The 12,311-nt window shown below is 34.3% G+C and overlaps 1 protein-coding gene and 1 pseudogene across 1 annotated transcript; one reads left to right on the top strand and one right to left on the bottom strand.

Annotated features, from left to right (window-relative positions):
- Window positions 1–2,139: 2,139 nt before the first annotated feature.
- LOC111917153 (uncharacterized) lies at window positions 2,140–4,804 on the bottom strand. The gene is made up of 4 exons (XM_023912807.1): window positions 4,223–4,804; window positions 3,195–4,162; window positions 2,956–3,010; window positions 2,140–2,802 (listed from the first exon to the last, which is right to left on the bottom strand). The coding sequence occupies exons 1-4, from the start codon at window positions 4,802–4,804 to the stop codon at window positions 2,140–2,142; spliced, it is 2,268 nt and encodes a 755-aa protein (XP_023768575.1).
- Window positions 4,805–11,390: 6,586 nt separating this feature from the next.
- Window positions 11,391–12,027, top strand: LOC111917154 (protein BASIC PENTACYSTEINE1-like; annotated as a pseudogene).
- The last annotated feature ends 284 nt before the right edge of the window (window positions 12,028–12,311 follow it).

Here is a 12,311-nt window from a genome sequence, read left to right as displayed (position 1 = left end):
TTTTTCTTGTAAAATTGGATGAATTGCAAATTTATGATTATTTTGTTTAATATAATAATCATCGAATGTGAGATTGAAAGTTTCTTCCACTTTTCGTGTCCACTTATTTTACACTCGATATGCGACAGATTTGTGCGAATATCCAAGAAAAATTCCTTCATCAGCTTTTGCTTGAAATTTCGAAAGATGATCCTTGAGATTCATAATAAAGCACCTACATCCGAAAACATGAAAGAATTTCTCATTAGGTTTACGATTATTCAGAATTTCGTATGGTGTAATATTAAAACGATGATGAATGAATGATCTGTTTTGAGTAAAACATGCGGTTGAAACAGCTTCAACCCAAAGATATTGAGGTAAATTTGCATATGCCAACATAGTTCTCGCTGCTTCGCATAATGAGCAATTCCTTCGTTCAACAACTCCATTTTGTTGTGGTGTGTATGGAGATGAAAAATTATGCGAAATTCCTTTGTCCACCAAAAATGAATCAAGAACATTGTTCTTAAATTCAGTTCCATGATCACTTTTGATTTTTCGAACAGTCTTCTTCAACGTGATTTCCATCTTTTTGATAAAGTCAATCATAATTTGTGCAACTTCGGATTTGAGCCTGAGAAAATAAACCCACGTAAATCTAGAAAAATCATCAACAATAACTAAAATGTACCGTTTATTGTTGAGAGTTGAAACAATCGAAGGACCACACAAATCAATATGTAACAATTCCAGAGGTGCAACAATTTTCGAATCAATCGTTATTGAATGACCTTGTTCATGTTGCTTACCAACTTCATAAGCTGCACATAAAGAATCATTGTCAAATTTAAGAACAGGTAAACCTCTTACCAGATCTTGTACCACAAGTTTATTAATATTTTGAAAGTTGAGATGTGAAAGTCTTCGATGCCATAGCCAGCTTAAATCAGAATAGGCTTTCGAAAGAAGACATACAGTTGGTTTGCCTACAATTGGATTGATGTCCATAGTGGACATGTCACCTTTCCTTTTAGATTTCAGTAATATTTATTTTGTGTTAACATTAGAAATAATACTTCCTTCTTCGTTAAAGAGAACTTGATTGCCAGTGTCCACAACAAGTTGAGATACACTGATCAAGTTATGATGAAGACCTTCAACATATGCAACACGATTCACTGTGTATTGTCCATTTGTGATTTTCCCATATCCTTTGACTTGACACTTTTGATTGTTTCCAAAATTTACTACTCCAGCATTTTTTAGACTTCGAAAATATCGTAAATTCTCCTTCTTCCCAGTCATGTGACGAGAGCAACCACTATCAATGTACCACTTGTTATCATATTGCTCATCACACAATACCTGCAATCGATGGAAAAATTTAGGTACCCAAGGCTTTTTGGGTCCTTGGAAATTAGACTTTAATTTCGAATGTAATGAAGAACTTTTAACCCAATGACAAACTTTGGTTTTGAGACTATCAATTAAGTTTACTTCTTCATCTAAAGAAACCGAAACATAGGTGTTTGATGGTTTTGAATGTTCACTAACTTTACCCTTCGTATTTAGAGTTTGTGACTGAACTTTCTTTGCTTTTGTGACTGGTCTCCAAGCTTTAATGGAGATGTTTGAATCTTTTGAAGACGAACTTCCATTTGAAGAAGTATTGACATACTTTTCATAAGCTTCGTTGATTTTTTTTTCTGAGTATTTGTTGGATTGATAAACTTTTCCTCATCCTTCAAGCCAGTGATCTATGTTTTTCTTTGAAGTTATGCCTTTTTCATGCGAAGCCTTTGGTGTTTTTTTCTTCGTATGATTAGGAAAATTTGGCTTTTGAGGAACAAATTCAACTTTGGGATTTGTTACAAAAGAATAAGCATACGATGAATCAACTTTTGATTTAAAATGTTGACGTTGAAAAACTTGTTGATTTGAATTAGATCTATTTGAAAAATCTCTTGATTTGTTAGTTTCAGAAATTTTCGAAAACTTTGGTTGCTTATTTACTTTAGACCTTGTTTGATTTGATTGAGATGATTGTTGGGTTTTTGAAAAAGAAGAAGAATTTTTAGCTTTGAAAACATTTTTGGTTGATTGTAATTCAGACATCTTTTGAGACTCAACATTTTGCCAAAATATTTTCTTTCTTGCTTATCTTTTTGAAATGTTGTTTTCCTTTGAAAATTTGTCAATTTGATCTTTAAATTCCTTAGAGTTTAATTTGACAACATTTTCATTTTCCTTTTCAACATGTATTATTTTCTCTTTTTCAACTTTTGATTTTTCAACCCATTGTTTTTGTGGTTTTTCTCGTTGAAACACATACGAATTCTTTGTTAAGTTGTTTTCAACTGTGTTTTGATTTGCGAAAAAACCTTCTTCAGTTGTTTTTGTATTATCCTCTTCAACCATCTTCTTTAACTCTGGTTTGATATTCTCAACATTCTTGGTAGTTACGAAAACTTGATTTGGAAAAATGACATCAACTGAGCTTTTGAAATTTCGATAAACCACCGTGTTTGTTTCAAGATAATGTTCACCTTTTTCATTCATCATTTTTTCGAACTTTTGTGTATCACCATACACTTGGTCAACAACTATTCGTGGAATTTCTTCTTCCTTTAAAGATGCCTTTTCTTTCAAAACTTTCTCTACATCTTCATCGTCACTATCATCAGTTTGGTAATCTTTGAGATCCACGAAGTTCATATCACAAACTTTCGAAGTTGAGGGTATATCAATTTCATTCTCAACCATCAAATCCTTAACTTTTTCTTTCCCTTTAGAAGTTGAAGCAACATTAACAACAGACAACTGAGAACAATCAACATCTTCAAGCTCACTAATTTCACTAATATTATCAGAATTATCTTCAATATTAGCAAAATTAGATTGAGAGTTAGACGTTGAATTCTCAGTCTTTTTCAAAATGTGAATTTGTTCAGATTTAGTCAAAGTATCATTCACAATGTTAACTAAATCTTCCGAATCAAGACATTCATCAACTTTGACTATTCCATATCTATACTTATCATTCGAAACTTTGTTAAAATCAACTATTTCCTTTTCACAATCATACAAAATGTTATCTACCGTAGCTCTTTCATAAGCTAAAAATGGCAGCAATTTTCTATGTTGTTCTTTATTGATTTCGCATGAATGATGAAGTTCAGTTATTTTCCCATACAATCTTTTAGCCGAATTACAGTAAATGTTCCTCTGCGGCTAACAACAGTTTATTATCACTAGAGAAATTATCCCTATCAACCATGATATTAGTTATTTGTAGTTCTAAACAATCTATCTTAGTGATTTTCGAATCTAATTTCTTTAGTGTCTTTAGCAACTGCATAGACAGCTTCTTAGCCTCATTGCTAGCAAATACCACAATTGAATCAAAATAAGTAACAGTTTCATCAAAAGATACTAATTCAGAATTATAAGCATGTACTGGAATATTGAAAGATTCAAGAATATTTCGTACCTTTGGGGTCATCGGAGATTTGTCGGCAGATTTTGATACGAAGCATCTTCCATGCACTTCGTATGCCTCCTCCTCTGATTCTTCCTCCATTTTTGCAAACATTGCTCCATGGGTTGGATTTCGCATTTCCTCATCATCTGATCTAGATGACCAGATTTGATACGTACCTTCTTCATCCTCATTTGCACCCTTTGCAACTAGAGATAAATTTTTGGCTTTCGCACGAACCATCTCCAACTTCTCAGCATAGTACGCCTCATCCTTGACTTTATTCTTTCTTTCATCCTTCTTTCGAAGCATACAGTCATTCGCAAGGTGATTAGCACCATTGCAATAATGACAATCAATCCCAGCATCTCCCTTTAACTTCTTCTCAGTCTTTCCCTCAACAGGCTTCGTATCTTTCATCTCATCCTTCTTTTTCTCTTCCCCAATACTTTTACTCAAAAAGTTCCCTTTTGTCTCAGATGACTTTGCCTTCGGATTGAAATGCTTTTTGAAGAACTTTTTCACACGATTGTTTGAATAAATAGCAATTGCCTCATCATCTGAGTTCATGATGAACCCTTTATCTTCATCGGAAGCGTCTTTCTCAGCTTCTTTTTCAGAGATCTTCGAAACCAAAGCTAGTGGACCTCCCAAATTTGCCTTCGATTCTTCATCTATTTTGTTCACTTCGCTTTCATGAGTCTTCAGTTGATTGTATAAGTCATTCAAAGTTTACGTATCTAAGCTCTGTTGGTTCTTAACCATCATGCTCACACTACGCCACTCTTTACGAAGTCCCATAACAAAAATTAGATTGAACTCCATGGCTGATCTGGTGATACCATATCGATTGCATCGATAGAACATCTCATTAAGACGATCATAATACACTTTGATAGTTTCACTATCTTTCTTTCTGAAGTCCTTCAGTTCCACTAAGCATTGCTTCACTGAGTTAACTTTTGTCTTCTCAGTTCCCTGGAATTTTTCCTTGAGATTGTTCCAGATTTCCTTTGCAGTTGTACAACCCCTCACATAGTTGTAAACAACTGGAGGCAAAGCTCCTCTTAGCTCTCTTACACACATCTTTTCCAGCTTTTTCAGTCGATCAGTTTGATTTTCAACTTCAGAATTTCCAAAAGATGATCCAATTGGTTGAACATTCGATGGTGGATTGTTATTGCCAGAAATGCAATTCCACAGTTCTTCATCCAATCCATTGAGATAATCCTGCATACGATCAGCCCATTGATCGTAATACTCAGGGATGAGCATAGGAATTTTGGTGGATGATCCTAGAAGATGAGAAAATGAAATCATGGAATTCAGATTGAAAGACGCCATTGATGTACAGAATAAATTCTTGAGAATTTTTGAAGAAACTTTGAGAATTTGATAACAAACTATATGATTCAAAACAAAATCTCTATTAGAACACTTGATTCAATGAATTAAGTGCATAATCGAATCACATACTAAGATCTAGACAATTTTTCACTTTCAAAAAGTGCGGAAACTTTTGAATCAAAAAATTGATTCAAAAATCTTTTTGAACAATGTGAAAATCAGATCAGAGATATGAATCCTGCTCTGATACCAACTGATGAAACAAAGAATCGAGAATTGAATCAATCAGAATGTGAATTCAAAATATGATTGCGAGATTTGAACACCAATGTAAATATGATCTGTTTGGCTCTATTACGCTTTCAAGTTTTACAAAGTACAAGTGAAAATTCTGTAATGACTTCGTACCTCCAACTCTAGTAAACACTCCTATTTATAGGAAAGGAAAGCATACAAAAAATATACTAAGGACTAAAACATTAAGCTTCAAATATAATGCCCTAGTAAAATAGATTACAAAAAAATGTTCGAAGACTCTAAAGTAAACTTCGACTTATTACAATACTTTGACCCTAACAATTTTGGAGCTCATTGCGCTTGCGACTTGACTGGAGTTGGACTTAGTGGGCTTTTCGATGCATTATTGGGCTTTGAGGATCCATCAAAGGAGATTTGGGCTTAGAAAGTTGAAGATTTGGATGAAGTGGGCTTTTGAAAATGGGTCATGGATTTTTATTTTGGGCATGGACTATCCATATTTATAGCTTGAAGGTGCTTATCCAATATCAAATCATGTGAGTCATGGAGGGGACCAAGGGAATCTTGGGTAGTGGAGAAGAATGGACCATTAGCATTCCAGCAACACTTGCGAGGGTGGAATCTCAGGCGCGCGGGTACCCGCGCAACTACACACTTTTGGGCATTTTGGTCATTTTGTTAACCATTTACCTTGTGGGTTGGATCTTTTAGTAATGACTTCGATTTTCCACTATTAGAGACCATATGAGGCGATTTTGGGAGCTTGGATACACATTCTTCTTATCTTCCAAAGTAATTGTTAGTTTTTTAATGCAATTAGATTTTTGTGATTGTTATTCTATTGCCATGGCTGGCTAATTTCTCTATTTTGGTCAACCTTGGCTAAAACCTTCGAAGGTTTGTGGGTTTTCGAAGGATTCATGCTTATTTATCATTTATCTTATGTCTATGATTCTAGTTTGTATTTCCTATGATTGTTTAATGCTTTGATCATGAGCTTGATACTTGAATAAGTAATTGTTGGTTTATTTCTTTGGTTTAGCATTGAATCATTGAATTTACTTAGAACAAGGGCTTTATGATGGTAGAAATCATCTCTAGCTTATGAATCATAAATCCTTTATGGATGTGTAAGCATTGACATCCTCTAGGAATTGGGGACTCCTTCATTCTTAAGGCTAATCAACTTCTTGGGTTTAGACACACACATAAGCTATCTATTGAAAGGTGTATGAGCTTGAGAAGTCTAGGAAAAGACTTATTAAAGCAGCACATATCAGAAATCTGAACTTTGTAAGGAAGTGAATAAGTATTTATTTCTAGAAGTCCAGTTGATTTCTGAGTACATGTCAAAGCTAGTGGGAGTAAAAGTGTTGTGCTAATAGAAGCAAAGGTGTTATGATAGTAAGAAGGTAATTATTATGCTAGTGGGAGCACACTTATTACGCCAAGTATTGCAAGTTAGCAATGCTATTTATAGGAAACAAAGTTTTAGTTTGCAAAGTTTCAAAGTTTGAAAAGTAGTTTCGCTATAGTAAAATTTAAGGGAGAGGATACTTATATTTCATTTCGAATCTAAAAGCTTAGATTGAAATTTTAATGGAACTTAGTCATGGATATATATATATATATATATATATATATATATATATATATATATATATATATATATATATATATATATATATATGAATATCGTGTTGAAATGCTTCAACATAGGAAACTCTGTACATGGGAATATTTTAGCAAAAGACTGGTCAAGTATCATGTCTTTATGTATGACATTATGAATCGTATCCCATATGCTTTGGATATAGGATCGATTGCATATGCTATAATATTCACATGTTCTGATTTTTGCAAATGCCTAGCGCATTAAGAGGGAAAAAGGACCATAACCGGATATGACTAAAGATATTAAACAACTATCAAGGACAATCTGAGGTTTACTAAAGATTAGATGCTCTTGGATAGTTGAAAGTATAGTAATGGATGGACCATATTGATATAATTATGAATAGATAGGATTCAATTTAGAATGTATAGTCATATGGCAATCACGGAAATGTTTCCATAATGGGAGTTGGATATTAAGAATATAAGTGTAAGTTAAAAACTTTTATGTGAGAAGGATGTTCAAGGAATGTACCTTGAATATGAGACTTCATTTCCGGGTAATTTCCTTGTAACAATCTCCAATGGAACGCTTTGTAATATCGTTATCCAAGTCTCTGTGACTTTGGTGCCTCGACGTTACAAATGGAATATTGCATGTGAGTTTAGATCTAACAAGATTCTAGTAGTAGCAAAAATTTTGTATTCTTACACTTATAATAAGGAATAGGGAATTGTGAAATGAGCAACATTGGAAATGTGTTCAATTGATCTATTTCACAAGTTAAGGACCATAGGCTAACATAGTGTGCATGTTTGGAGCATGGGATAACTGTTGTTTTAATTCAAGTATTAAGTTGATTAGTCGAAACATTATACAATGAATAATGTGTAATCAATATGGTGATTAAATAATAAGTGTTTTATTTATATTCAAAAATTTTGAGACCATATTGGATTAGATTATTTTTGTGTTTCACTTCGCATGTTTTACTTCCCGAATGACTAAGTTATTCAAACATCCACAGTCGATCATACTTTGGAAGTAAGTAATGAGGTAAGACTGTCATGAATCTGACTGTAGATTGTCTAAATGCTTAGACATGGCACAAGTTTGCTGCAGTGTTCATGAGTACTCCTGAAATAGGATTTGAGTATTGGATTAAACCCACGCTCATCTGAATCACTTCATGGATTTTATCACGAGCGATTGTGAGACGATAATATCTTATATTATTGAAATGGAGACATATGAGTTGTTGTTTACGAGTCGGTTGCACATTGATAATACGTAAACACATCAGTAACTTGATGTTATAAACATATTGTTGTGTGTGATTTGATGAGTAATTAGTACAAGCATATGAGTCGAATTTTATCCATTCCTTTTACCCAAAGAGGGATACAAGAGATATCTGTGGGCCCCTCAGTGATTTAGTGATGACACTCTAAGTGCTTGGCCAAGCCTGACTAAGTTGATGTGTTCAATTGTAGTCTGGTGTCAGTCGTCATAAATCGGAAATCGGGCAACAACACCTGGACAGAGAGAATGATTATAATCCATGTCTCATGTCCATACAATATCTTGTAGAATGGAGGAATATTTGATCCCTTATCTAAAGGACACGCTATTGATAAGATCAGAGCTCGACAATGGCTTTTGAAAGCTACGATTGCTGATCAGATTCTGAAGTCGTACTTGCAATTATAGTTGTTAGACTTATCCAAGTGGGAGAATGTTGGATTAGGTGTTTAAGCCCATAACTATATTTGGTATGTACTTGATTTGATTATGAGCATGGTCCTTTTGGGTTTCCTTCACTCATGCACCTTGATAGGATGACTAGCGGAAAGAGAGTAGGATTTATTATATGAATAATAAATTGGTACTCAGAATGATTTTATTAATATATTATAAGATTAATATATTATTTGGAAATCATATTCTTAATTGATAATTAATAAAAAATTAATCTAGTATTAATTTTGAGATTAAAAGGAACAAACTAATAATTGAGGGACTGCAGTGCAAATCATTGATAGTTGCATAATCGGGCTGATGGACTCCATAGAGTGGAGTGGACGAAATCCTAAGGGGGAAGCCCTATAGATTTCGTCCAAAGGGCTCTAAAGAGGGAGTCCATGGGATGCTTGGTGCCTCAGTAAGGTATTAGGGTTTACACCTAAAAACCCTAGTAGCCACAACTATTTAAAGAGCCTCTAGTTAGGATTTTCGGCTCTAAACATTCTAAGAAGAACCCTGGCCGATTTTCCTTACCTCTCCAAGTCTTCCTTTGCATTGGGTGTTTGTGACTCCATTAGAGGTGCAACACTTGGGGCACTAGGCTTTCAGAAGTCAAGATCCAGTAAGGATTATACTTGTTATTACAATATAACAAGTGAGGTAATGACTAAACCCTAATTTATATGTCAATTTCGAAATTGTGTGTGCTAGTCATAGGGTTTATGTTTTGGATGATTATTTTCATGTATAACTTGAGAAAAAACCTACATCCAAAGCATTAGGGTTGCATGTACATCGTTGGAATGATGTAGTGCTAAAAACCCATCAACATCGTGAGTTGGATTTTTCGGTGAAATTTCCTTCTTTTAATCTCCAATCCTCCAAAGTTCCAATGCTTGTTAATTCTAGTCCATATTCTTCAAGAGTGTTCCGATTGGCTGCAGAGTGCAATTCAATTCAATAAGTACCAAATATCTTTGCAAATAACCAAAATATTAAATAAAATGTATTAAGATACTGCCTAAAAATATGTATAAATATGGCAATATCAGATGCGCTCGAGATCTACTGTATCTTAGTGAAAATCTGAAGGTTTTGGTGACTCTCTACAGCAGATCTGAAGAAAAAGTGGTGGGTCGCAGGAGCAAATATGTCGTGGAAGGAGGACACGACGACGACGGTGATGGTTCGCCACAACAGTGGATCCAGATTTGAAATTCCTACGACAGATGTAAGTGTTATCGCTGGTGGTCAGAGATTGCGACATGGAGGTGTCGTCGGCGGCGATGTTACTAGTGGTGAGGCGGCAGTCAACGGTGGTGGATGTGGTGGTGTTCATCAGAAATGGTTGAAGGAGGTGAGAAGATATTTGTTTTGTTCTTGAAAAATAATGAATAAATGGTATCAGATCTAACATATGTAATATGTTTTTCTTAAAAAGACCATTATGTCCTTATTGTTTTTTTTATCATTTATAAAAACTAAAAAAAAATCAAAATACTTGAAAATACATAAATAACCTTAATTATTAATTAAAATGATTGTTTTTTTAGTTTTTTTTAACCATTATTGATTCTCATGCAAATAATTTGCGAAAACGCGAAAACAAGAAAAACCTATGAAATTGTGTCACCTCAACATTATATTTTGGAAAATAATTCATCCAAACTTTGAAATACATGATGATAATTGATGATTGATGATAAATTGTTTCATATTAGCAAAGTATGATTTTTAACATTTTTATTATGAAAACATGAATTTAAAAATGATTAAGGACGTGAAAAAATATAATTATCAAAACCGTCTTTAAATCTATGTTACCATAACACCATCCAATGTAAACTTACTATCGTTAATTTATTTCTAATAAATTTATTTTTTTATAGTACATGTGTTTGATTTTCATAAGATAAAATATGTTTTCGCGGGATATTTATATTTTCGCATGAACCTACTTATATATATATATATATATATATATATATATATATATATATATATATATATATATATATATATATATATATATATATATAAAGAGAGAGAGAGAGAGAGGAATGATCATTTGAGAACCTATAGTTTTCGGAGAACCCGAGAACTAAAGGTGGAACGTTAGATTGAATTATTTAATGGCTTGGATTGATCATGACATTTTTGTAAATATAAATGGATGCAATGACATTTTAGGTTTTTATCAACATACCATGAGGGTAAATATGGAACTAAAAATAATTAAACCAAAAATATATAAAAGAATAAAAAAACAATTCACAATTAATGAAATATCCATAGTCTCTCTCTCTCTCTCTCTCTCTCTCTCTTTCTCTCTCTCTCTCTCTCTCTCTCTCTCTCTCTCGCTTGCTCATCTCCTTTTTCTCTCGTTCTTCAGTGCTTCCTCCATTAACTTTCTCTCTATGCCTTTAACGACCACCTCCCCTTGCCTTCCACCGACCACCCCTAGAGGTCAACGATCACCACCTACACCGACTTACCACTATTTTCATCTTCAACTGCCACTACAATGACCTGATATCAACGCTCTCTCTCCATCGTTCCCCGAGAAACTCCACCATTTGGAATCATCTTCATCTCCGATGAGCGAGATCTCTTCTTCCGTCCTTTTATCATCAAATCGCCTCCAAAGTGTGTCACCTCCTCGCTCTAGTTCTTCCTCTTCGTCTCTTTCTCGCCTTTAGATCTGGATCCACAATCGATCCATATTTCGTAGTCGTTATCATCAATCGACATGGAATCCAAAATCCTCCAATGATCTAGGCTTAATTGTCGTTGATCATCAACAATTCATGCTTAATTGTTGTATGAATCGATTGTGGTTTGCTTACAAATCTATTTTACCATTGAGTTCTCTCCATCCTTATATCTCTTTTGTTGCACATCAACCTGTAAGTATTTATTTGCACTTGCATTTGATTTCCAATTTCTGTTTGAACCTACATCGATTTAATATCCGTTATCTTCAATGGAAACCCTAGTTTCTCAATCATGCCCGATACTTCCACCTCCTAATCAATGCACATGATGCCACCAACTCCACCACCTGATTCCACAAAAGAACTCAGAATGAATCTTAAAGACCTCCAAGCAACACCTGGCGGCAGTGACACTGGTGGTGGTGGTGATTCTGTAAAGAAAAGAGGAGCAGGAGCCACAATGAGTGCTTCTCCAAAACAACCAAGAGCTAAGAAACCAAAGAAAGCAGCTTCTATACCAAAAAAAACAGGGAATCAAGGTCAAAATCAATCAAGAGGAATATGGATGTGTTGATAAATGGTCAAAATCAATCAAGAGGAATATGGATTCCAATACCTGTTTGTTCATGTACAGGGGTCTCACAATAGTGTTACAGATGGGGTGCAGGTGGGTGGCAATCAGATTGTTGCACCACCACCATATCCATGTATCCACTACCAGTGAGCACAAAACACAGGGTGCTAGAATTGTAGGGAGGAAGATGAGTCAAGGGGTATTCAAGACAGTGTTGGAGAAACTTGGATCTAAAAGCTATAACTTTGCTAATGCAATTAACCTAAGGGCACATTGGGCAAAACATGGCACAAACAGGTTTGTCACTATCAGGTAAACTGAAAACTGAAACGCTTGTTTGGTTTTCTAACTTGTATATATATGTATGTGGCCCTTTGCAGAGGTTAAAATGATAATTTGTACGTCTCTTAATCCATGAATTTTCGAGTCAGGAATCATGATACCCAGTTTCTCGGAGCAATTAGACATTTGAGGTTTTACCATAACATTGTTTCAAATTATACTGCCAGTTTCTTGGCTCTTATTAATGGTAGAATTTATAGTTCTTTTATGCTCTTACTTGTTATTGCAGTTTTTTAACAATTATTGTGTCAATTCTCA

This window comes from Lactuca sativa, chromosome 3, assembly GCF_002870075.4.
Source record: "Lactuca sativa cultivar Salinas chromosome 3, Lsat_Salinas_v11, whole genome shotgun sequence".
In the NCBI taxonomy this organism is placed as follows: Eukaryota; Viridiplantae; Streptophyta; class Magnoliopsida; order Asterales; family Asteraceae; genus Lactuca; species Lactuca sativa.
Note: the sequence above shows the minus strand (reverse complement) of the source record. Positions and strands in the feature narration are given on the sequence as shown.

Excerpts from the sequence above, each read along its gene's own strand:
- LOC111917153 (XM_023912807.1), bottom strand. The coding sequence starts at position 4,804 with ATGGCGTCTTTCAATCTGAATTCCATGATTTCATTTTCTCATCTTCTA. Across the intron at positions 4,163-4,222 it reads GGCGTAGTGTGAGCATGATG|ACTCATGAAAGCGAAGTGAA; the intron begins GTTAAGAACCAA and ends AATCAACTGAAG. Across the intron at positions 3,011-3,194 it reads GCCGCAGAGGAACATTTACT|ATATGGAATAGTCAAAGTTG; the intron begins GTAATTCGGCTA and ends TGATAAGTATAG.